Below are 27,855 nucleotides of genomic sequence, written 5' to 3'. Positions count from 1 at the left end.
AGGTGAGAACTCCTTGGTTACCTCGGCAGAATGAGGACCAAGAACAGGTGAGGAAGAAAGGTCAGGGGGAGCCTTAAATAGGGAGAGACAATTAGTGAACCAATGAGAGAGAGGAGAAGGTTTTAACAGTGCTCAGATCTGCACATGCGCAGAAGCATGGCTAAGATGGTGGACGTTCGCGGCGTTGCACGGGCGCCAACAGAGTAGTGAGTGGACTGAATCTTGACCCAGAGGAACCAGAGGTCTGGTGAGTAACAAGATGTCAGCTTCTGTAGGATTTTCGGAATATTATTAGCTCAGATTTTGAAAATGTTGAGTTGAAATTGATGAGAAGACATCCGACTTATTTGTGAAGGTTTAGGGTCAAATTGACAAGTAATAGAGTTGTAGACTAGATGCCATGAGGAGGTTGTTGATTGGGGAAGAGGATACTATTTCTTGTTGGATCTTGTCAATCTTGTCCTTTAAGTAAGAAGCAACATTGTAGGCATTGTTCTAGTCAGATAACTTGGTTGAACAGATATGAAAGATTGGTAGTATGCTTGTCAGTGTCCAAAATATTTTGATGGGACTGGTATGTAACAGAATATTTCAGGAAGTCATTAAAATTACACAACTTTTGCCAATGTTGCTCTACTTTTTAAGAATATTTTTGAAGACATTACCTTTTTTTTGCCACAGCTGAGATTATGGCCAACAAATAAAGTAAAAAGTAGCTGGGGCCATGTGATCAAGGGCTGCAATACAGAGTCATATGTTTCTAAGATAATCCTGGTATTCTGGCATCCTGTATCCATATCTCTTCAATTGATCCTGTTATCCAGTGTCCAATCTCTCTTCCCTTGTTGGCGAATCCTCGTCTCCTGTCGGTCTCGCCTGATACTCATCTACAAAACCGCAATCTGTGGGGTGAAGCAGCAAAGACCAAACCACTCTGGCAAACACCTTCATCTCATTATACAGAGCCTCTGTGGTGGGTGGAGTCAAACTACGCAGACCGTGAAGAATACTATAGTCCTGTCTAGTTTTGTGACAACTACGCTGACCAGCCTGAGGGGTCAATTATCATGATTAGAGGAAACACTGTACTTTGTGCATCTCAGCACTATTCTTCCCTGCACAGGTCAGGTAGTTGTTGTTGGTTATATAGCATGTTAGTGAGGACATGATGTAGAGTCGTAATGACACAACACTATGATCATGGAAACATTGCTATTGTTTTACATATAAAAATAGAATTGTTTGTGTATCATGCTTTAAATTCATTAATTCATATAATTTGATATGATTATCTCTAAGTTTCCATGCTGTAATTTATGCAGTTTTATATATAAATAACAGAATGCAATTAATATGGACATATTGTTCTATATAAAGAATACAGCAGAAAGTGTGGCATTAGATAATTTCATTCTCCTTAATCAGTGTATAAACTATAAGAAATCTATTTCCAGGCACTGGTAATACAGTCAGTGCTGATTTACAGTGCATTGGTTACTAACTAAACCTATGTAACAAACTATACATCTGGGAAATCACATCTGCACAATGATGAGTGCAATTATCCACTTGGATATAGATAAACTTTGAAAAAATCATGATCAAGCCTGTTGAGATTTTGCTGCAATTATGAATCACACACAATTCCCTATAAAAGGAGATGAATAACTAGATGTAAATCTCAGATCTAAATTCTGCAATGTAAGTAGCACGCATCACTTTCATCTTCATTATACACCCTCATCCATACACACATCACTGTCACTACATCTTCATCATAAACCCTCATCCATACACACATCACTGTCACTACACCTCCATCATACACCCTCATCTATACAAACATCCCTGTCTCTACATCTTTATCACACATTCTCATCTAAATACAAAACACTGTCACTACACTTCCATCATACACCCTCATCCATACACACATCACTGTCACTACATCTTCGTCATACACCCTCATCCATACACACATCACTGTCACTACACCTCCATCATACACCCTCATCCATACACACATCACTGTCACTACACCTCCATCATACACCCTCATCTATACACATCACTGTCACTACACCTCCATCATACACCCTCATCTATACACATCACTGTCACTACCCCTCCATCATACACCTTCATCTATACACATCACTGTCACTACACCTCCATCATACACCCTCATCTATACACATCACTGTCACTACACCTCCATCATACACCCTCATCTATACACATCACTGTCACTACCCCTCCATCATACACCTTCATCTATACACATCACTGTCACTACACCTCCATCATACACCCTCATCTATACACATCACTGTCACTACACCTCCATCATACACCCTCATCTATACACATCACTGTCACTACATCTCCATCATACACCTTCATCTATACACATCACTGTCACTACACCTCCATCATACACCTTCATCTATACACATCACTGTCACTACACCTCCATCATACACCCTCATCTATACACATCACTGTCACTACATCTCCATCATACACCCTCATCTATACACATCACTGTCACTACCCCTCCATCATACACCTTCATCTATACACATCACTGTCACTACACCCCCATCATACACCCTCATCTATACACATCACTGTCACAACATCTTCATCATACACCCTCACCCATACACACATCTCTGTCACTACATATCTATCATACACCCTCATCTATACACACATCACTGTCACTTCATCTTCCATTATATACCCTCATCTATACACACATCACTGTCACTACATATCCATCGTTCACCCTCATCTATACACACATCACTGTCACTTCATCTTCCATCATACACGCTCATCTATACACACATCACTGTCACTACATATCCATCGTTCACCCTCATCTATACACACATCACTGTCAATACATCTTCATCATACACGCTCATCTATACACACATCACTGTCACTACACCTCCATCATACACCCTCCTTTATATACAAGTTTCAATACAAATACACTAAACACTGTCATCTATACACACAACACACTTACTGTATATTATACACTCACATCTACACACAATGCTGTCACTGTACGTACATTATACCCTCATCTTTACACACATAACTTTTACTAGACCTACATCATACACTTCCATCCATATACACATATCACTGTCACTTCAACTCCATCAAACACCATCACCTATATACATATCATTGCCACTCTACCCAACTCTACTCCTCTTATTATATATTTTAATAATCTCTTGTAGAATTAAGTGCATGGTAACTCATACTGTATATATGTATCTTAATGTTCCTCACTGCATTGGTGGTAAATAGTTTATGTGACATGTCATCTCTGTCTACAGGTAATGGTCAACAAATTTTAATAAAATGTTCAGTTTCTCTATAGCTACTTGGACCTTGATAATATTTATACTTCTTCAATTGATTCAAACCATGGATTTGAGATGTAGACTGGATTTCCCCACTCTTGAAGGATTAACACAACCTGGAGATATCATGATAGGAGTTTTGATACCTATTTTTATGGATAAAGTTTACCAAAACATTTTATTCACAGAAAGTCCACCAAGGATCAAATGTGCACTGTAAGTATGGATTAAAGATGCATAATTTCTACATTGATTGTACTGAATGTGTAAAGGAATAAAAATATAGCAATACGTCTAAATGTCTCAAAAACATTGGAACTATTCTATTTTATTTGTATGTTCATTTTTTCTTGATATTACATTAGCTATAGCCTTCACTGTTGCTGATGTCATTAAATGATGTCACTGTCACTACACCTCCATCATTAATTTATACATACATACATACATACATACATACATATATACATACATACATTATTGTCTCTATTGGACCACTTTCTGCTTATATAGGTGCTCCCCTGTATTCTGCTAATGGAAAATGCTACTACTAGTAAAGAATTGCGGGTCTGGCTGGAAATCGACATGGTGGAAAATTTAGAAATGTTGCTTTGTTGTCTAGTGTCCACTTAGTACCACCCCTTTAGTTGTATAGAAGTTGTATATTCTTCTCCTAAAATCACACCTTATATATCTTTAATTAATCATGAGTGTGAGCAATCACTGCTACCAGTCCAGGCCATGAGCGCTGGTATCACTTTTAGGAGTGGTAGACAAGTTGTTGGCTTTTTCTTAATTATATACTTATTTTTAACCTTTGCGTGATCAGTAGCATCATCACATACCTTGCACGAGGCATCGAGCACCCACAACAAAAATGCCTCCTTACAGGCATATCTACGGCTGCTTCCCCCCTCTTAATTTTCTGTAATCAGGGTAACATACCCTTACTCTTCTTGCTCTATGCTTGCCCAACCCTTCCTTCCTCCACTGAAAGGATAGTAGTAAGTGTTAGATGTGAATGAGTCTGCATTCCAATATGCAATTTTGTTGGGCAGTGCACAAATATGGATATTCAGATTTTAAGTAAAAAATACGTTCTTCCAACTCTACAAAAGGCTCCCAGTGAAAGTTTTCAAGATAGGAGGAACATTTAACTAGAAAATAGGAATGTCATTTGATTACAATTCAGGAGAAACAGGTGGAATCCACATAGCGCCAATTAAGAGTAAGGCTGCTCCTATTAATCGAGACAGGATCGATGAGTCCTAACTTTAGACTCATATTTTCTTCTAGAGTGACTGAGGAATACCAAGTCCTTAATCTTTGCATATACTTTCAAGATAACAGAAATCCAACAAGTAACTATACTGGATCCTTACATGCAGTTCTGTAATCTGTATAGGCGTAAAATCCCCCACCCCGCCCCGTAATATGCTATACAGTCTTCCAATACAATGCTAAGGCTGGGAGTAAGGATGTTAGTAACAAATTTGTCCAAAACAGGGAATGAATTAACAAATGATCTCCTCATATTCTAATGACGAGAGGCAGAGGGTGTAATTTTAGCTGGGAGTTTAGCTCATCACAACTTACTAGCGTGGAGCTGCCACAGCAGATTAATACCATGTAGGAATTGTTTTTGTTTTCATATAATGCAGCTTTGCTCCACCTCTGCCATGTCTAGAGAACTTTCACTCATGGAGGAGTTGATACAACAGGGTGTTTGCAAATATAAAAGTAATATTTGCAACTCTTTCCACCTAATTTGTCTTTGTATTTACAGTACACCCCATAGTACCCAGTTTACAGTGAGAGAGGGACACAATGACCCTCTTGGATTTCCACAAGATAGATATTACAGTACTTACTTTTCAATCTGCTTTTCTAAATTTATTTACACTGTTTCAAATTAATTACTCTTATGATACTCTGTTTCTTTTCTCTGTGTAATTAACTGTTTTTATTTACACTGTCCTATATTTATTGATTTCCTGAAGATTTAGTTTGGATGCCTACAGAGGACTTCTAGCCATAAAGTTTGCTGTAGAAGAGATTAACATGAATCCCAATGTTCTCGGCAACGTTACATTAGGGTTGCAGGTGTATAAAACATGTAATGTGCCTCACTATGAAGTACAAGGAGCTTTACATTTGTTAACTGAATCCGGCACGGCCATCCCCAACTACAGGTGTCCTGGACAACCAATCTTCAGTGCTGTTATAGGATCTTCCTTTTCCTCAAACTCAATTATCTTGGCAAATATTTTAGGGGTCTTCAGACATCCTCAGGTAAGAAGGTTTTAATCATGTGACCTATAGTTCTATACTTTTAATGTAATTAAGCATGTACAGTATATTAGTTTTCATAACAATGACTAGATACTGACATGGTTAGGACTGTAGATTATCAGAATTATCTTATTGTTTCGTGTGAATGCTAAAGGTGTGCGCATAAAGGATTTGTATTAACCCCTCCGCCGCCATAACAATATCTCGGTTGCACATTGCCCACCGATCGTTGTTTAATAGGCATATCCCTATATCTATTCATGTCTCTTTATATACAATTTAGGGTATAATTTATTTATTTGTTGGTAATTACAATCATATCTTTTAATAGACCATAAAATGCATGATTTGTAGACTGAAATAAGATAATATACAAATGGAGCAAGTTTATTTTTAGACAAAGGCGCTACTTACCATGAGTTGTATGGGGCATATCATATTCTAAATCCATCAGGTTCCATTGGACTCATTCACACACTGGGCTTAATTCATGTCAGAACACAACTTGCATGTAAGTTGCTTATGTAAAAAGAACATGGAACTTGTGTGTAGTTCTGACCATATTGAAATCCAAGGGGTAAATTTATCAAGCTCTCAGTTTGACAAAGTGGAGATGTTGCCTATAGCAACCAATCAGATTCTAGCAATCATTTATTTAGTACATTCTACAAAATGACAGCTAGAATCTGATTGGTTGCTATCAGGGCCTGATCAACCACTAGGCTGACCAGGCTGCAGCCTGGGGCGCTGGGTCCCGGGGGGCGCGGCACTGTGGGTATTTTTTTAAATTTATTTTATTTTTTTCCCCCTCATTCATATTTTTTTTCGGGGTGGGGGAGGGGGGGGTCGCCGCGGGGGGGGGGGGGGGGGGGTCGCCGCGGGGGGGTGGAGGGCTCGACGATCAAAAGCATTGGTGGTCAGTGGTTAGCAACACACAGCCAATCGCCAGGCTGCCTGTTGCTGTGCAGCAGACAGGAAGCAGGACGTCTTCACTTCCTATCTGCTGATCTGAGGAGAGGAGCGACGCTGGCACAACTACAGGTAAGTGAAGGGGGAACTGCCCTGCATATCTATAGGGAGGGGAGGGGAACTGCCCTGCATATCTATAGGGAGGGGGGGGGAACTGCCCTGCATATCTATAGGGAGGGGGGGGAACTGCCCTGCATATCTATAGGGAGGGCGGGGGGGGAACTGCCCTGCATATCTATAGGGAGGGGGGGGGAACTGCCCTGCATATCTATAGGGAGGGGGGGGGAACTGCCCTTCATATCTATAGGGAGGGGGGGGAACTGCCCTTCATATCTATAGGGAAGGGGGGGAACTGCCCTGCATATCTATAGGGAGGGGGGGAACTGCCCTGCATATCTATAGGGAGGGGGGGAACTGCCCTGCATATCTATAGGGAGGGGGGGGAACTGCCCTGCATATCTATAGGGAGGGGGGGGGAACTGCCCTGCATATCTATAGGGAGGGGGGGAACTGCCCTGCATATCTATAGGGAGGGGGGAACTGCCCTGCATATCTATAGGGAGGGGGAGAACTGCCCTGCATATCTATAGGGAGGGGGAACTGCCCTGTATATCTATAGGAAGGGGGGGGGGAATCTACCCTGCATATCTATAGGGAGGGGGGGAACTACCCTGCATATCTATAGGGAAGGGGGGAACTACACTGCATATCTATAGAGAGGGGGGGTAACTACCCTGCATATCTATAGGGAGGGGGGGGGACTACCCTGCATATCTATAGGGAGGGAGAGGGGGGACTGTCATGCATATGTATAGGGAGGGAGAGGGGGACTGTCATACAAATCTATAGGGTGGGAGGGGGGGGCTGCCATGAAAATCTATAGGGAGGTAGAGAGGTTGATATGTATGAAGGAGGGCAGAGGAGGGGGGCTGATTTACGTGACTGGGGGAGTTTTGATGTGACGGGGGGGGATAGCTAGCTAGCAGAGTGGAGGTAAGGAAAATAGCTGCAAGGGGGATGGATGCAGGGTGGGAGGTAAAGAAAATGGCTGCAGCAGGGGTTAAGGAAAATGGCTGGGGGGGGGGGTTGTGGTTAAGGAAAATGGCTGCAGGGGGTATTTAAAAAATAGAGAAGCTTTGGGGGGCAGAATCTCATGATTGTGTGGTGGTCACATGGGTGGTCTCAGCAATCACTAGAATACTAAATATTAGTGAGATGGGGCTGGTAGAGTTTTGTATTTGATTGACAACAAATATTCAGATATTGCTTATATATGCCTGTCCAATGGGGTACTTTTAGCTGGCCATAATGGAGTGTTTTGTTTTAACTAAAGGGCCTTATCATTCAGGGTTTGCATTATAATACATTTTTGCATTTTCAAAAAAGGACGCCAACTTTCCAGAAGCCAGCGAGAGGATAACAAAGGTAGAGAAGAGAGAGAAGAGCAAGGACAGGTAAGAGACAATGGCACAATCTGTCTAAATTTGAATGCTGGAGAATACACCTGAACATTCATATTCAGGAGTGTTCCTATACACCTATATATTCGGAGGAGGAGGGCGCTGCGGCCGTATTAGCCTAGGGCGGCCAGAACCCTTAATCAGGCCCTGGTTGCTATAGGCAACATCTCCACTTTTTCCAACCCCCAGCTTGATAAATTTACTCTCAAGTGTATCTTAATATACATTTCCATTTGAATCTGGGTATAAGAGTGCTCGAACACATTTTATCAGTAAACTCATTTATATAAATATTACATTTCAAATATTATATATTATTTTTACATGAGTTACATAAATAAAGATACTTTTAGTGTGTATTGTACATACAATGCGTTTATATAGTCGATCTTAGTTGCATATAGGTGTTCTGTGCTAGCTAGTGGCATGCATAGCTATTGCTTTTAAACCAAAGACTATGCTGTGTCAGTCACCACTATCAGTCGGCATTTATAACTGGCCTGTAGTGGGTGCAAAAGATACGGCTGAACCCTAGTGTAATTTTGGGCAACCCAGGACTTCAATAGGTCGCATCAGCGTCAGAATGCTAAAACTATACATGGACTGCATTAGTCTGCCTCTTCCCTCCCACATACTGCCTCTCAAGTCATAGGCAGTTGTAAGGGTTATTTGCATTTAGACATGAATTGCTTGCATTGGCATTCATTGGCATACGGTACGTTTCAGAGCTCGCGCAGATTGAATTCACGCAGAATATGTCACGCAAACTGACTTTTCTCTAAATATAAATTTAAGACCACTCTATGTAAGCGGTCAGAGCACAGGGATTTTACACATTTTAAAGTTTTTAGTGATGAAGAACATATCAGAAAATCATGGTTTTAAAGTATATATGTGCAATTTCCTTTTTTTTCCAGATCAGTCCATTAGCAAGTATGTCTCTTCTAAGTAATAAAATAATGTTTCCCTCATTTGTCAGGACTGTTCCCAGTGATAAGGAACAGTCTATAGGACTGGCTAAGCTTATCCTGCACTTTGGTTGGACCTGGATTGGTCTGTTGGCTGCAGACAGTGATTATGGTCTACAGGGTATTCAGCCAATCAGGCAAGAGATAATAAAGGCTGGAGCATGTGTGGCCTTCACTGAATATATCCGTTTATATCAACCAGACCGCAATGCTCCCCACATAGTCAAGGTCATTAAAGAGTCGTCAGTTAAAGTTTTTATTATCTTCTCTACTGATATTGATTTGGTTCCTATCATGAGTGAGATGTTGAAACAGAAAATCAAAGGGAAGATTTTTGTGTCATGTTCTGGTTGGTCAATGTCTAGTTTGTTCTCAGCTGAAAGCTTTTTTCCGATTTTATCCGGGTCCATTGGTTTATTTATCAACAATAGAGTGATTCCAGGATTCAGTGACTACCTAAGCAACATTCAACCTTCTTTGGAAGAGTCCTGGGAAAACTTATATTGGGAGAAACTTTTCAATTGTAAATTTCTGTATCAGAAAAACTTGACTGGTGCTTTGGATCCCACAGTGACAGAGTGCACAGGAGCAGAGAGTATAGACAGCATCGAGAACAGCATAATCTACACCAACAGCTTCAAATTTAGTCATGGTTATTATGCTGCTGTTCATGTTGTGGCCAAAGCTTTGGAAGACCTGAAAAATTGGAATTCAAGAGAATCAACATTTAGTTACATGAGCAATAAAGACATTTTCAATTTTAAGTCATGGCAGGTAAAGTTATGTGTATGTTTAATATACTCTAGGGGCTAGATTTACTAAGCTGCAGGTTTGAAAAAGTGGGGATGTTGCCTATAGCAACCAATCAGATTATAGCTTTCATTTATTTAGTACCTTCTACAAAATGATAGCTAGAATCTGATTGGTTGCTATAGGCAACATCCCCACTTTTTCAAACCCGCAGCTTAGTAAATCTAGCCCTAGAAGTAAACCTGTGCAAGATTGTGTTGGTGACAAAAATATCTCTCCATGTGAACACACCTGAAATAAGGGACTATTTTTGATATATACAGTATATACAGTATATGTATATATACAGTATATAAATATATCTATAATATAAATGTCTAGTGGCGTGTGTTAGTCTGTCTGTGTGTGGAAAAAATAAAACCAAGCTGCAGCGCCACCTGCTGGGAGGAGTTATACACCGACCTACTAAATTCTTAGTGTGTGTGGAAAAAAAAATTCAGAAAGGGCTGAAATTTGGTATACTAAGATGTTTTTAATTTGTTAATTTAATTTATTAATTGTTAAAAGTGTTTATAAAGATTTTAAAATATATATATATATATTTCTTGAAGGAGAAGTGACAGTTGGGAGTGGTTGGTGGTTGCTGGGGGTGACAGTGGGGAGTGGTTGGTGGTTGAGGCCTGGGCTATGGCCCAAATGCATGACAAGAACCTTTTTAACACCTTAAGTAGCTTGATTTGACTAGAATGCATGAGTATCATGCACAGGTTAACTTGTATATATATATATATATATATATATATATATGCAATAAGCAAAAATTGATATAGAATGACGCTAATAACCACAACGTAATACAGAAATATAAATGTCAATTATAAATATAGTATCCAGATAAAGGAAAGTTCCAGATGTGTAGTTTAGCTTAATTATGAGCGGCAGCCACGATGACCTGCAGCCAGATGGTTAGTCCGGGTAAGGGTAGACACTGCAACAAGAGACAGGCAGGGTGCCTCAATGTGTATTATCAGATTTATAATATAAATAAATGTAATATGTTGCATACCGTGAGGTAATAGTGGATCACCAAATCAGAGATAGGGAATCCTCCTCATAGACTATTCCTCCCAATATTTTCGAAATTCAGACAATGTAGAAAGAAAAGCAACATGGAGTAGTATTGCCAAGCAGTTGAACCAACACCACTGGTGGATATATATATCACCTATTAACACTGGGCTTCCTTAACGTGAATCAACACAAATGCCCCAGGTGAAGATAAATATAATATATGGAACACCCATGTGGAACAACCATATATAAGATTATAAACTGCGTACCAGATGGTCTCAGAGTGACAACATGTAATTGCTTCTTGTAGATCAAATGTAAAATATTTCCATCCCAGCCTCGTTGCGTGGGGGCAATAATGACAAGGAAAAGGTATGGTGTAAAAATACAATAACAATTTATTAAAAAAAGGTAATAATGCACTTACATCAGGGTAAGCAGATAGACACTGGCAAGGATAAGCTTGACGCGTTTCGTCCCGGTAAAAAACGGGACTTCCTCAGGAGCAGGAATAGTAATATGTTTATAGCATAAGTTTCCAGCTTTAAATAAGACGGTTGTGCATCTTGGCGCATGCGCAGTTGCCGCCCATCACAGCGCATGCGTCAATACAACTTTATCAATAATAACAAAAAGCATATCCCGGAAACAAAAAACTTAATTGATACAAACATAAAAACTACATATGCAATATAACAGCGCTCGATTGGCGCTTAATGAATATCAAACATAGATGATTATCTATCTAATATGTAAAATAGACATCACAATATACTGTTGAGCACGTCCAAAAAACTTGATCAACCTTAACATCTACACATAAATAGCTTATTTCGACAGAATGCCGGTATATGTATAAAACTATCGCGTCATATCCGTGGCTATAAAAATATCTCAAATTACAACATATATGTCCCAGAATATTAAATAAAAACCTATATAAGTACCCTACTGGGTTACACAGGATTATCATGGTAGCAGGTATAAGTAATGTCAATTTAAACCTGTAATAACGCATGCGCAGATGGCATCCATCAAAACATACTCCCTAACATTAACATGTATATATAAAAAAGAATCCCAATAGAAGAGTGAACATTCATTAAGCTCCCACTTAACTTCCTACCTTTTCTTCTGACTCTTCCCCTCCATTCCCCTTCCCCTATCCCTATCCTCCGTCTCTCCCCTGTGTTCTCTGTCAGTCCACCCCTCTCCTTAGATTGTACGCTCCTTTGAGCAGGGCTTTCTCTCCTCCTGTCTTCACCACTTTTAACTCTGCTCGCCAGCTACCCTGCCTTCCTCCTCGAGGACCCTCTTCCCGCGTCCCCTCTCGCTCCCTTCTCTTCCCCCTGGGGGTCTCCCTCTCATCTGTGCCCTCCCTCCTAAGTGCCGTTGCTGGCTGACCTTCCCCTCTCCCCTCCCCTCTAGCTGTGCCTTGAGCTCACTGAGTTACTGTGATTATTGTTTACTATTCTGTGCTGTCTCGCCTCGTATTGTAATCTTGTCTGTCCCTGTACGGCGCCGCGGACACCTAGTGGCGCCCTATAAATAAAAATTATTAATAATAATAATAATAACATGTATAATCTAACCGCGCCCTATCGGCGCTATATATCTACCTATTAAGAGGATAAAACTATGTTACATGCGTGAAGTAGCATCAACTTGGATAGCTAACACCACAACAGTGCATGCGTCCAAATAGCTTTATCAACATAAATAAGGACAAATACCTCAAACTACAAGTATTGCAACCAATTTACCATCTATGTAGCTATATAATTGAAACAATTTATGTATATAGATAAAACAGAAAATATATTCAACCGAACTATATACAGATGAATACAATATAACATTGTAACAGATTAGTAAAGCTAATGTAGAAATGTACCCCCAAAATACTCGCCGGTAGACAATAGCAAGCACTGAGGCCATTATATGTAAATAAATCTATATAGTGAACAAAGTGCAATAGATATAAAAGGAACATCAAATATCCAACCTAATCCAAAACCCATAATTAAATGATGAATATACCTCCAACTGATTATATACAAAAAAGTTGTAATATGAACAGCATAGAGTATATGATATGTCTTAGATGTATCCCAATAGTGACAGAGAATGAGAAATACAAATCCTAAAAATTGCATAAAGATATTATAAAAAGGGGGCTAGCTCATAGTTCTCATTAAGGCCAGATGGTGTCATAGTACCTAATTGGAAAATCCAAAACATTTCACGTTGAGAGAGTTTACGCTGTAAATCTCCTCCCCTTGAATTTAATATTACTTTTTGCAAAGCCATAAATTTAAGATGTTTTGGGTCGCTGTTATGTTTTTGTGCAAAATGTCTAGAGACAGAATGGCTTTGTACTCCATTCTTAATATTACGGATGTGTTCCTGGATACGTAGTTTTAGTAAATGTTTGATCTTGCCAACGTATTTTAGTTTACAGGAACACTCCAACAAATAAACAATGGAGGTTATTAAACAATCCATTCGATGTACAACATTAAATTTCCTGCTATTATCATGATAATAAAAAAAGGTTTTTGCTGGATTCATATACTGACATATATTACAGTGGGTACACCTAACCGATCCTATTTTGTCTGGAATAAAACTAGAAGTTCTCTGAATAGTTTTATTGTTTAAAAGTAAGCTTGGAGCTATCAAGTCCTTCAGACTACGGTTTTTCCGAAAACTTATCAACGGTTTATCTGGAAGTATTGTAGAGAGTACCGGATCCCTCTGCAGGATGCCCCAATGTTTCCTTATTGTTGACCTTACTAGGTTCTCCCCACTATTAAATTCTGTAATAAATGGTAACATTTCACCTTTATCCTGTTTAGTTGTATATTTCAACGTTTCTGCCCTACCTTTCTGTTTAATTTTATTGGTGGCATCGCTAAGAACTTGAGGTGGATATCCCCTTTCTTTAAAACGGTCTACATATACATTAAGTTGTTCCTCAAAATCATTGTTGCGACTGCAATTTCTTTTTATCCTGTTGAACTGAGAGAAAAAGATATTCTCCTTCCACTTTCTCTGATGGCAACTATTAAAGTGTAGATAGCTGTTTATATCCACATGTTTAATGTAATTTTTAGTAATGACCTGAGTATCATTTGATGTTAAAATGAGGTCCAGATATTCCACTTGCGTATCACTTATATTGGCTGTGAACTTAAGATTATACTCGTTCCTACCAATATACCCAAGAAACTCATCAAATTCATCACGAGTACCATTCCAGACAAGTAATATATCGTCAATGTAACGTTTTTACAACTTCATTTTGTCTGAGAAGGGCTTAGGTTGATATTTATACTTAGTTTCCCAACTACCCATATGGAGGTTGGCGAAGCTGGGTGCAAATGTGGTACCCATGGCCGTACCACATGTTTGAAGGAAATATGTGTCCAAAAAATTAAAATAATTATGAGAAAGGATAAAATAAATGAGATCACATAAGAAATCTCTATGTTCCACTGAGATAGAACTATCCTGATTCAAAAATTCCCTACAACATTCAATGCCCTTTTCATGTTGTATGGAAGTATAAAGAGATTGGACATCAATGTTTGCCCAATGATAATTGCTGTCCCATACAAACTCTCGTAGTATTTGTAGAATACTATTTGTGTCCTTAAGATATGAATTCAGGGAACTAACATAATTCCTGAGAAAGAAATCTACATATTTAGACGAGTTGGACATATATATACATATATATATATATATATATTTATATATATATATATATATATATATATATATATTTTGTAACAAAAGGAGGCATTTAGCTGGCAATATGCAGAGAAAGCAGGGAAGTAGAGTGAAACATTTGTGCAGTAATGCACCTAGATTGAATATAAAGACCTATGTATGAAAAGCAATAGTTTAAGTTTGGTTTAACTTACATGACTTGAAATCCTTCCTCTCAGCAAACAGACAAGGTGTGTCTGAATTACTAAGCCAGTGATGGGCGTTTCCTTTTAAAGAGAAGGTGGGTGTTTCACCTGTCCATCAAGCTAAGGCTGGGGGAGGAGTATCAGGTATAATAGCTTGTTTATATCATTTGTGCACTGAGACCAATGCTGGGTGAGCTGGCTGGTCCTGAGAGAGAGCTGGACTATGTATAGCTAGTGTTTAGGGTCTCCATGATTGCTGTGCAAGTATACGGTGTCAAACATTTACCATCCTGACAAGAAAGCACCATAAAAAGGAAGTTGTTGTTCACGTGTGCTTCTGCAGTAGTGGGCTCTTGCCACAAGTGGTGTCAGGAGAGGGATACTCCGTGAAGCAAGTTTCCGCTACCCAACCCGCGCAGACCTCAACATGGAGGAAGTACTGAGTACCCTCGTGAATGTGGCTGCTGCACAGCAACCTCAGATGCTACGAGTTGCCGAGGCACAGGTGGAAAACACAAGGCTCTTAAGAGAAGAGTTAAGCCAGGTGAGACATGACAGAAAAGAACCACTTGGTCCTGTTCTCCAGAAAATGTCGCCAGGTGATGACATAGAAGCATATTTGGTGTCCTTTGAGAGACTTGCACAAAAGGCAAAATGGCCTCCTAAAGATTGGGCTGAGAGGCTGGCGCCATATCTGACTGGTGAAGCTCAGTGAGCATATATGGATCTAGATGAGGAACGGGCCTCTGATTATTTGTGCCTTAAGTCTGAGATATTGGCTCGCATTGGAGTTTCCGGGCCAGGCCAAGCCCAGCGCTATCACCAATGGCGCTATGATAAAGAAAAACCTGTCAGAGCCCAAGTGGCTGAGCTTTCTAAAATTTTAAAGAAATGGCTGCAGCCTGAGGAGAATTCGCCTTCTCGGATTATTGAAGTTCTGGCGATAGATCACTGCATCCGGGGGCTGAAACGCGATTTGCAAAGGTGGGTGCTGCAATCAGACCCACAAACTTATGAAGAGCTTGCCACCGTGGTAGAAAGGTTTTGTGCGCTACAGCAAATGACTAAAGAACCTGCATCTGTGCCAAAGCCGCTGCCATGCCAAAAGCCAGGTTTGACAATCCTTGCCACAGGGCCCAATGGCAAAACTGCTACGGACAGAGGGCCAGGTGCAAAGCCGTCTAATCTGAAGTGTTTTAAATGTGGTGAGCTAGGCCACTTTAAGGCAGAGTGTCCTAAACTACCGGAACCCATGGACTGTTCCGTGGCACATATTGGGCCTGCTTTTTCAAGCTGTTTTACCATGAGTCCCACATCAGGAAGTCCTTGTTTGTTCCGGGTGACTGTGCTAATCAACCAAATCCTTGTTCTGGCCTTGATTGACTCGGGGAGTGAACTCTCATTGGTTTCCAGCTCTGCCTTACCCGAAACCATAACTTCTCGCTTGCCCAAGGTGAAGGTTCTTTGCGTACATGGCACGACAGAGGAGTATGAAAGAACAATACTACCAGTCACACTCAAAGACAAAACTGTTATGGTGGTAGCTGCCATAGCACCTAAACTCCCATATCCACTCATTTTGGGGCGAGACTTCCCACTGTATAATGATGTCCTCGGTGAGCGGATCCGGCCGGACATGCCGGCCACTGATGCAACGGTCGGAAGCCCAGTCTTAAAAGAACAACCTAAGAATCCACAACAGCTGGACATTGATCTTTGGGAACCGCCAAACCAGAATGCCATCCTGGGAGTCACAGCAGGAGTTCCACAAAAGCATCCACCTGCGGGGAAACATGGACAGTCCAAACTAGCATTAGTCGGTGATGTCGCAGATGAGCCCACCCCGTCTGTCAGTGAGGATACGGACTGGTCCGCAATACCAATTTTGTTTCCTCTGCAGGACTTTGCTCGAGACCAACTTAATGATGCCACTTTGGAACATGCCTTTAAAAGTGTGACTGAGGTAAATGGGGTAGCGAAAGCTGCCCAGCCTGCAGAAGGTATACCATATTTTATTGTTAAAAATAATTTCCTGTATAGAGTTGCTAATGTACAGGGGGAAAAAGTAGAACAATTAATGGTTCCTCAGGTCCATGTAATCCTAGTGTTAAAAGCAGCACATACACATGTCTGTGGGGGACACCTAGGGGAGGATAAAACACGGGAACGAGTTCTGCTTAGGTTTTACTGGCCCGGTGTACACATGGCAGTGAAAAAGTATTGCCGGTCCTGTCCCATTTGTCAGAGAACCTGTCCCAAACCCATGTACAGGGCACCTCTCATTCCAAAATTAATAGTACAAGTTCACTTTGAACGGATAGCTATGGGCCTTGTGGGGCCACTTGACAAATCCGCACGTGGGCACCAATATATACTAGTGGTGCTTGACTTTGCAACCAGGTATCCAGAGGCAATTCCCCTACGAAACATAAAGTCCAGCACCATAGCTAAGGAACTTGTATTGATGTTTACACGCTTGGGAATACCCAAAGAAATTCTCACAGATCAGGGTACTCAGTTCATGTCTAAACTGATGAAGGACATGTGCCAGTTGCTAGGGGTTACGGTGCTTCACACCTCTGTATACCATCCACAAACAGATGGCGTGGTAGAACGCTTTAACCGCATATTAAAGCATATGCTCAGGAAAGCAGTGGCTCAAGAAAAAAAAGATTGGGACACTCTTATTCCCTATTTGATGTTTGCCATCTGTGAGGTACCTCAAGCTTCAACAGGGTTTAGTCCCTTTGAGTTATTGTTTGGGAGACAGCCCAGGGGTATCTTGGATATGTTAAAAGAAGGATGGGAGCATCAAGGTCCCAGGGAGCCAAATCTGGTACAATTTGTGTCACAAATGTATGAGAGGCTAGGAAAGATAGGGCTCATTGTGCGGCAACATGTAAAAGAGTCTCAGGAATGACAGAGGAAAAGTTATGATAAAAGTGCTGTTGTTCGATCTTTCAAGCCTGGGGACAAGGTCCTAGTCCTGGTTCCTACCCAGGAAAGCAAACTTTTCGCCCATTGGCAGGGTCCATATGAAGTTCTAGAGGCTGTCAGTCCTGTCAATTACAGAGTCCACTAGTTAGGTAGGAGAAGGGAGGAGCAAATATATCATGTTAACCTCCTTAAACCTTGGCATGATGAGGAAACCTCTCCTCAGGTAGTAAGTACTGCCATTGAAAAGTCTGAAGTGCCCATAGAGCCAGCTTTGTCCATTCAGCAGAGACAACAGACTGAAGAAATGATTTGCTGGAACAGGGATGTCTTCTCTTCCATTCCTGGGCGCACTACCTTAATCGAACATGACATTGTCACTGCGCCAGGAGTCATTGTAAAGCAGAAGCCATATCGTATTCCACAAGCCAGATGGGTGGACGTGAGAAAGGAGGTCGAGAAGATGCTCCAGTTAGATGTGATTGAAGAGTCCACTAGTGAGTGAAATAGTCCCATTGTGCTTGTCCCGAAACCCAATGGGACAATTAGGTTCTGCAATGACTTTAGGCGCCTAAACAGTATGTCGCAGTTTGATGCCTATCCAATGCCACGTGTGGATGAACTAGTGGAAAATCTTGCTGGCAGCAATTATTTGACAACCCTTGATCTAACAAAGGGTTATTGGCAAGTTCCCCTGACTCCCACGGCCAAGCCAAAGACTGCATTTTCCACCCCTGATGGTCTCTATCAATGAAAGTACTACATTTGGATTGCATGGGGCACCTGCCACCTTCCAAAGGGCCATGAATAAATTGCTACGACCTCACAGAAGCTTACCTGGACGATATAGTGATTTATACCCCAGACTGGGGATCACATTTAGCCAAAGTTGAGGCAGTCTTAGCTTCATTAAGATCAGCAGGGTTAACAGCTAACCCAGAGAAATGTGCCATAGCCATGAGAGAAGCCAAATATTTGGGGTACGGTTTTGGTCGAGTGCATGTCAAACCCCAGCTAGACAAAGTGGAGGCAGTCAAAAATTGGGCAAGACCAGAGAAAAAGTCACAGTTAAGAACTTTTTTAGGCTTAGTAGGTTACTACAGGCGGTTTGTAAGCCACTTCACCACTAGAGCTGCTCCACTAACGGACATGTTAAAAAAAAGGTTGTCCAGATAGATTAACCTGGTCTGACTCTGCAGAAACCGCCTGGACTGATCTTCGGTTAGCTCTTTGTTCCTCCCCAGTTCTGCAAGCACCGGATTTTACCCGGAGGTTCTTCCTTCAAACTGAGGCTTCTGGTGTTGGCTTAGGTGCAGTCCTGTCACAGGAGAAGAATGGAGTAGAAAATCCTGTCCTGTACCTAAGTCGTAAGTTGCTTCCAAGGGAACAAAAATATGCCACTGTGGAGAAAGAATGTCTCGCCATAAGAAGCTACAGAAGCTCTGCACTATTATCTCGTAGGCCGAGAGTTCACCTTAATAACAGACCATGCACCATTGAGATGGATGCAGAACAACTGGGAGGTAAATGCCAAGGTAACCCGCTGGTTCTTGGCACTGCAACCTTTCAAGTTCTCAGTAGAACATAGACCCGGGATTCTACACAAAAATGCAGATGCGTTGTCACGAAAATATGCGCTCCTTGCGAAATCCGCGTCCCCCTACCTGGAGACGCTAGGGGGAGGGATATGTAACAAAAGGAGGCATTTAGCTGGCAATAAGCAGAGAAAGCAGGGGAGTAGAGTAAAACATTTGTGCAGTAATGTACCTAGATTGAATATAAAGACCTATGTATGAAAAGCAATAGTTTAAGTTTGGTTTAACTTACATGACTCGAAATCCTTCCTCTCAGCAAACAGACAAGGTGTGTCTGAATTACTGAGCCAGTGATGGGCGTTTCCTTTTAAAGAGAAGGTGGGTGTGTCACCTGTCCATCAAGCTAAGGCTGGGGGAGGAGTATCAGGTATAAAAGCTTGTTTATATCAGTTGTGCACTGAGACCAATGCTGGGTAAGCTGGCTGGTCCTGAGAGAGAGCTGGACTATGTATAGCTAGTGTTTAGGGTCTCCATGATTGCTGTACAAGCATACGGTGTCAAACATTTACCATCCTGACAATAAAGCACCATAAAAAGGAAGTTGTTGTTCGCGTGTGCTTCTGCAGTAGCGGGCTCTTGCCACAATATATATATATATATATATATATATATATATATTTCAAAGATAGCTGTTTATTTTAATGCGCCCATCTTCATAAAAGATTTACATTTGTGTGACTGTTTCGGCTCCCTCATTACAGGTGTGTTCACATAGAGAGATATTTTTGTCACCACTACCGCTTAAGTTTATTATAAAAGTAGATAATAAAGTAGTAGAATAGTCATTTTAATCTTTAGGATGTCAATATTATTATTATTATTATTATTATTATTATTATTATTATAGATGTAGGAAGGAACATATGATCCCTACTGGGACCTCCCCGGCGCTAACAGCCCTTGATTAAAATTCTAAATACAATGTACAATACAGGTGACCCTGCAGCTTGAACCACGGTTCACCAGACCGTTATCAAACTAGAAATATACAACAATGTCAAGCGCTGGATAGACCTATAGTTATGGTATTGGTTGTTCCCTTTACGTGGGATACAATAAATCAATTATACAGGCGTAATAAAAATGTATTTATTTCTATATATCCTATAACTTATAATATAAAATCACATGGCTGTAAAAAAATCGCTATGAGGAGACAAAAAATGGCTCTACTAGCTTTGCCAAATCGTGCTACTTCATTTCCTATGCATACAAATAAGCACGAATAATAGTCATCCCTCAGGTTATTGCACAATAAACCAAGTCCCTGCGCAATTCATACAATGTCAACGATGGTAAATACAATGTGTATACTCGGAGATTTCACTCTATGGGGTATATATTGATAATATTGGAGAAGCAAAAGTTGAAATCCGGAGAGCGAATGCATTCATGATTCGTATAGGAAAAAATATATTTTTATTACGACTGTATTATTGATTTATTGTATCCCACGTAAAGGGAACAACCAATACCATAACTATAGGTCTATCCAGCGCTTGGCATTGTTGTATATTTATATGTGTAGGAAGCCCCAAAAATTATGCTCATGAAGATCATTATTCATTTTTGCACGACATTTGCAATTTGGATCAAACTAGTTTATCTCTTTTTTTTATTTTTTTAATTCTGACATTAGACGTTTGATTCAATTTGCTCCAAACATCCAACACTCTAATTAACTCTATCCACTTCCTCTACAATCTTGGAGCAGCAATCAGCACAAGGGGCCTGATTCCTTAATGTTCTTAACTTAAGAAATTTCTTATTTAAGTCTCCTGGACAAGACCATGTTACAATGCAAGGGGTGAAAATTAGTTTTCTATTTTGCACATAAGTTAAATACTGACTGTTTTTTCATGTAGCACACAAATACTTGATAGCTTAAGTTAAGATCCTTAATGAATCAGGCCCAAGGAGTGTAAATGTTAAGGAGGGTATTTTTCTTAGTGTTTCTTTCACTTAAAATTCAGGTTTTTTTTTTATTTAGGGAAGTGTGCTGTTTTGTATGCTTCTTTTTTGTCTTTTTAGTGTTTTTTTTTTCATTTGTAAACCTCCTCTCATTAGTTTTCCTTTAGCTGTTGTCGAAGAAATCAGTTGTTGAATTTTTACCCAAGTGTATTTCCCTCAACAATGGATAGGTGGCTGAATAGCATTCACCTTGATCTTCAATTAAATGGTTCCCCAGCCCATTTTATCAGTGCCCCATGTAGCTGGAGTGACTGATATAGATGAGTGTGTTCTACTGTTGTCTAGGGTCAAAATTGTATTTCCTCATAAAAGGAGACTTGAAACACAAATATCCTTTAATAAATGGTCAAGAAATAGATTCTTCACCATCATCATCTTGATCACCCACATTGTAGCTATCCCCATCGCTAGTGGCTTGAATATATTAGTTATCCATTCTTGATTAGTGAGGGTTACACGTGGGGCTTACAAGCCTCTATTTGTTGTTATGAAGATAAGCATTTCCACATTTTTGGTTGAATAGATGCCCAGATAATACACTAGAACATTATTATTATTATTATTATTATTATTATTATTATTATTATTATTATTTATATGGTGCCAACATAGTACCCAGCATAGTACATGTATGATACAATCAAATAACAATGATATGAAACAGAAGGTAAAGATGACTCCGGCCATATAAGCTTACAATCTTAGAGGTGGGGGAAATACTTTATACGATCGGTAGTGGTAGAACAATTGCAGCTCTTAGTGAATATACACGTTCATAGATAAAACCCCTGGGCTAATTCTTGGCTCCAGCGGATATGTGTATACAGGTACTGTGCTAGTTTCAGAAACAGATAAGTTAAGCTTATTCTGCAAGTATTCAATGCGATCACATTCAGGTGAAGGTATCATAGGCAGTTTATGTAAGCTTCCACCATTTTCATGCCATAATTTGCAGAATTTGGTGAGCTTTGATCCGGTTTCGAAAAGCAACTTATGCATCACTCCCATCAATATGGATTTATTTTTCATTGGAGTTTGTGGAGTTTTTATGTCCCTGGCAAAGATTTTGGTGAAAGTGACAATGTGCACTTCTTCCTTGTGTATGTAAAATAAATTATGAGTGAAAACTTCATTGGTTTTAATGCTTTAAGTTGAAGTATAACATAGTGGGGATTTGACATATTGTATGAATTTGTATGATAGGATAGAAAGCACAACAAATAAACAGATATACATACACACATGCAGAAGCACAGACACAGTTACACCATACTTCTGCAAGTACTGATCCAGGAGATAGAGGTTGGGAGGTGGGTGTGTGGGGGCGGAGCTTAGCGAAACATGTCATCTGACCCCACGAACAAACTAACAGCACATTTTTACCTATTACAGCAGGGGATGGGGCCACAAATATGGGGAAAACGTGTCATAAGCCCCGCCCACTGCACTAGTGAAGCCGACAAGAATCGGGAGGTTGCCTTGCTCTCCTGGGAGTCTTCGAGGACTCCCAGAAGTTCGGGAGTCTCCTGGACAGCCCGGGAGAGTAGGCAACTATGAGTTACACAAACACACAGATACACAGACACACATATCCATAGACACACATGTAGACAGAGTTTTTTGTAACTCATGTTTTCAAATTACAAAAACGAATTCAATTTCTACATTACAGCTCCTGCACTATATAAGGAATGTGAGAGTCACACTGAGCAGCGGAAGTAACACTTATTTCGATGATAATGGAGACATCCCTGCACTGATATACGACATTGTGAACTGGCAGCTGACCCAAGAAGGGACTATGGGACAGGTCAAGGTCGGCAGTTATGAAACCGCAGCATCTTCTGGTCAATTTTTCAACATCAATTCAAGTCTGTTGTTGTGGGCTATGGGAGAAAAAGAGGTGGGAACCTTGTAAAGATTGTCAGTATTAATTAAAAGTATAATGGAGAAGAAGATGCATGAAGTTTTAAGATAAATTATTGAGCTATATAAATTAATATCAAGGGTTTGGAAAATAATTTACCTCACAACCAGTCCTCTCAGGACTAAGCGGGTTGGCCGGTCTTCATGTCTCTAATAGCTACCCAAACCAAATGGTTCTTTTATTGGAGCTGCCAGTACCATGACATTAATGAAGGACAAACACCTACAATCACCCCACCCCCGCAGCCTTCCTTAAGAAGTTTAAAAATATAATGGGAATCTTACTTGCAGTGGTTCAAATGAAGTAACAAATAAGAAATGCAACTTGACATCATCTAGCCGTAACATCTAGCCGTAACACCATAAGAATTAAGTTCTATCATTTGGACAGGTCATTATGCATACAGTCAATCACAAGCAGCTAAACAGTGCTGCCAATGTTGTTGTTTTCATCATTGTCATCACCATCATCATCATTATTATAATAATCACCACCATAAACCTGTGTTAAAGGCCTCAGGTACATGCAGAAAATATAACTCTAAGAAGCATATCTGTGGAAGCCTCCAATACAAGTTAAGCAGCATCTCCAATCTGACATGCTACACTTACATGACCTTACTGTACTCAACTTACACTTGTCGGCCCCCTATCCACCTCTCTTAGCATCTGGGGCCCCACGTCTAACATTCACTCAAAACAAAATACAATTGTATATTCATGAAATGCTGAGTAGTGAAATGCGTATATATGCAAATGAAAATGTACTTGTGTTGAACGCTTGTAATAACGGTTTCCTCAGAGGAAGTGACGGATGTGTGTTGGCCCAAAGTCAGTTTGATATCTTTCTTAGGAGAGTGTGTGCAGAGATCACCTACATTAATAAGATTAGGGCAAAATTACAGCATGAGACAAAACTGAGTTACATCTGGGGAAAAAGCTGGGTCAGAATTTCTTGGGAAGAGGAATAGACCGAAAGACAGTAAACAGCCATTGCATTAAATCAGTGGATGATTATCGACAATATTGCAGAAGGGATTTAAAACTTTTCGAAAGGAAAAGACCGCCATGTTGAGTTGAAATATGTATACTTTGGTCTGAGAGGTCACGTTCAATTTAGACAAATGATTGAGCACCTGACGCATCAATTTCACCAATCATATGTAACTGTGAGTCACTTCCAGTGAAGTATAGCCGAATTAGCTGCTTCATGGGTTGGTAGATTACACCAATCACCAAGTTTGTACCTGTAAATTATAGTCATAATGATATACCTGCAGGATTATTTATGTTAAAGATTAATCCAAACACACAATTTTTTTTTTACCTAGTATTTGCTTAAAAATTCGTTGACAAAAAAATAAAATAAACTGCCATTAGCCTTCATCAATGGGTTAAATATAAAATGATAAGGGATGGTATCAGTTTATTTTCACAGTATAATGCGTGCTTTTTGTAAGAACCAAGAATAGGCATTTCCAACATGTTGCCATAACCAAAGTGCATGATTGACACTAAATGGACAAATATCAACACATATTTAGACACAAAATGACAGCATATTCAACAATGATCAAATTAAAATTTACTGAAACATTTTTGCCATGCCCGAAAGTCCAGTTACTGTTGGCCTTTATTTGTAGTTCTCACTAATAAGCCTCATTGTGACCTGTGTGTATATATGCATTTATGAAGCCTATGTTGCCTTATGACTGCAGAACAACATGGCACACTATAGAGATACAGTAATGTGCGATGCTTGTTTTCAAGAATAAAATATCAACATTGTGTCGTATCATCAGATCCCTCGCTCAGTCTGCAGTGAGAGCTGTCTCCCAGGTTTCAGGAAGGCTGCTATAAGAGGACAACCTGTATGTTGTTTTGAATGTGTTCCCTGTCTATATGGAGAAATATCTAACCAGACAGGTAAGTGACAGGCCTGCTGATACATGCTGGGATATTAGAGATATTAGAGACATTACTTTTTTTTTTCTGCAGCTTGAGATATTAAATGCTGTTCTTAAATAAATTCATGAATATTGATGTGGATGAGGCTAAAACCACCATTTAGTTAATCATAAATTATCAAGACAAGAATAAGCTGGAATGATTTGGGCCATAACAACAGTCACAGGATTAAAATTAAGTTATAGCTAATTAATTCAATAAAACATTCAAATTTCTAGACCAACTTGTTGCCAGAAATGTATTAGAACTTATAAAACTTGCCAGTGTTAGGGTTCCCAGTATAAAGGCCACAGAGAGTAAGGTAAATTAACAGAGTGTCTTTATTTTAAACACAGGTCACACAGTTATAAACTAGATGCAGTCAATGGTAAAGCAGCTAACACAAGTCCATAGGAACAGCAGGGACAGGATACCAGGATTACCAGGTTTAGCTGAGGAAGCAGGAGGCACTGGATAACAGGCACAATTGGTGTACTGCAGTGACAAGATACCAGAATAACCAGGTTTTGCTGAGCAGCTGGACTAACTGGATACAAGGCATGGTTATAGAACTGCAGGTACAGGATATTGGGATCTCCAGGTTTAGCTGAGAAGCAGGAGTTATAGGAAACCATGCACAATAGGACAGCTGTGGGTACAGGACACTGGAATCTCCATGTTTAGCTGAGCAGCTGTAGTTACTGGATAGCACATAAGAATAAGACAGGAGGAAGGTCAGAATAGCCAAGGCCAGAAGCCAGTAGATGCACAACAGTACTGGGGATAAAGAAGAGTGAAGTCAAATGAAGTTAAAGTCAATCTCACTGAAAAAGGTGCAAACCAATGAGACAAACATGAGTCAGATATCTGGTTACGAATCAGGAGTTACTCAGAGGGTCCAGCAACAAAAACAATTAAACTGACACCAGTCTGTTGGAAAAGGCAGTCTTAATAAAGGCAAGACATGGGTGATTAGTCAGGGGAGTGAGATTGACTCCTACAGGTGAGGATGAAAATGTATCTGGTAACACAGAGGCATTGCAGGTCTGATTGAAAAAAAGGAGTCCTAACACACAGTATATGTTTTAGGTAATTTTGTTTTTGTTGGGATGTCTCTTTTCATTACATCATTTGTGTTCCAAAAGAAAAAGGAAACATACCCAGAGTGTATAGTATGTTATTGTTAAGGCCCATACGAAGCCTAACTGCTATTACATTCAGCTGAAGAAAAAAAGTCTTGGACATTTATTATACCAATGTCCATTGTTGCCTAGAACTTTCTCTGTTTCTTCAGTTAAGTAGAGAAGTATTGCCATTTGTCTTGTTCTTTTATATGCTTGTTTAATATTTTAAATACTTTGATTAAGAATCTGTTGTATTTCTAACTTTTAAATATTTTAAACATTTGAATTTTAGACAATAAAATTAATTTATATATCAAATTAAATTTGATATGTATTCTTTTTCTCTGAGAATATATTTTTTGTACACAAGTGGAATCACACATACCAATGGACATGGGTAGTTTATTATAAAAGTTTGGTAGATCATATCTCTGATCAATTTTTAGTGAAAGAAACACAAGGAGTTAATGGTAAAGTTTCAGCATGAACGGATGCAGATGTTTCCATGTGAAATGTACTTTACTGTAATAATTCTATTTCCTTTCTTCATTTACCAAATATAAAATGCAATAAGTAATCATTTATTTATTTTATCTCGCAGATTCCCTTGATTGTCTGAAGTGTCCCTGGGATCAGTGGCCAAACTTTCAGAAAACCAAATGTTTACTGAAGACTATTGAGTATCTGTACTATGAAGACCCATTAGGAGCAGCATTGGCAGCATCCAGCATACTGTCCTCATTCATTCCTATTTTTATTTTAAGACTCTTTATCCAATATAAGGACACTCCTATAGTGAAAGCTAACAATTATTCTCTAAGTTGCCTTCTGTTGGTGTCCTTGTCTTTGTGTTTTCTATGCTCATTAGTTTTCATTGGTTATCCCCAACCGGAAAATTGTTTCCTGCGCCAAGCTGCTTTTGGCCTAGCTTTTACTCTTTGTGTTTCTAGCATTTTGGCAAAAACAATCATGGTGGTGTTTGCTTTTATGGCCACAAGACCGGGCAGCAGCCTAAGGAGATGGACCACACCTCAAGTGTCCTACATGATTACGTTTATATGTTTTCTTTTACAGTTCCTCTTGTGTCTCACTTGGCTGTCACTTGCTCCTCCTTTCCCACAATTCAACATTCAAACCAAACCAGGATTCATCATTGTTGAATGCAATGAGGGCTCCACCATTGCCTTTTGGACCATGCTTGGTTATCTGTTTCTTCTGGCCACCATTAGTTTCATTGTTGCCTTCCTGGCTCGTAGACTACCTGACAGCTTCAATGAGGCCCAGTTTATTACTTTCAGCATGTTGGCCTTCCTCAGTGTCTGGGTGTCTTTTATCCCAGCCTCCCTCAGTGCTCAGGGAAAATACACTGTGGCCATGGAAATCTTTGCAATTTTGGCATCCAGTTGGGCTCTGGTGATCTGTATGTTTCTTCCTAAATGTTTCATCATAGTGTTCAGACCTGATATGAACTCCAGGGAATATCTCAGGAGGAGAGACAGAGTTCAGTCTAATAGCAAGAACATATAGTAAAATCATCAG

At 39.9% G+C, this 27,855-nt stretch overlaps 1 protein-coding gene across 1 annotated transcript; it reads left to right on the top strand.

Annotated features, from left to right (window-relative positions):
* Nucleotides 1-30: 30 nt before the first annotated feature.
* LOC142150545 (extracellular calcium-sensing receptor-like) lies at nt 31-27,843 on the top strand. Its single transcript, XM_075205743.1, has 5 exons — nt 31-47; nt 9,090-9,852; nt 22,992-23,222; nt 25,048-25,171; nt 26,918-27,843. Exons 1-5 carry the CDS (start codon nt 31-33, stop codon nt 27,841-27,843), a joined length of 2,061 nt encoding a protein of 686 aa, XP_075061844.1.
* Nucleotides 27,844-27,855: the final 12 nt, after the last annotated feature.

This window comes from Mixophyes fleayi, chromosome 4 (genome assembly GCF_038048845.1).
Source record: "Mixophyes fleayi isolate aMixFle1 chromosome 4, aMixFle1.hap1, whole genome shotgun sequence".
In the NCBI taxonomy this organism is placed as follows: domain Eukaryota; kingdom Metazoa; phylum Chordata; class Amphibia; order Anura; family Limnodynastidae; genus Mixophyes; species Mixophyes fleayi.
Note: the sequence above shows the minus strand (reverse complement) of the source record. Positions and strands in the feature narration are given on the sequence as shown.

What these genes read in the sequence shown, in the direction of transcription:
- LOC142150545 (XM_075205743.1), top strand. An exon ending in TCAATTTTAAGTCATGGCAG is followed by an intron (nt 9,853 to 22,991) that starts GTAAAGTTATGT and finishes TCTACATTACAG; the next exon opens with CTCCTGCACTATATAAGGAA. An exon ending in GGGCTATGGGAGAAAAAGAG is followed by an intron (nt 23,223 to 25,047) that starts GTGGGAACCTTG and finishes TCGTATCATCAG; the next exon opens with ATCCCTCGCTCAGTCTGCAG.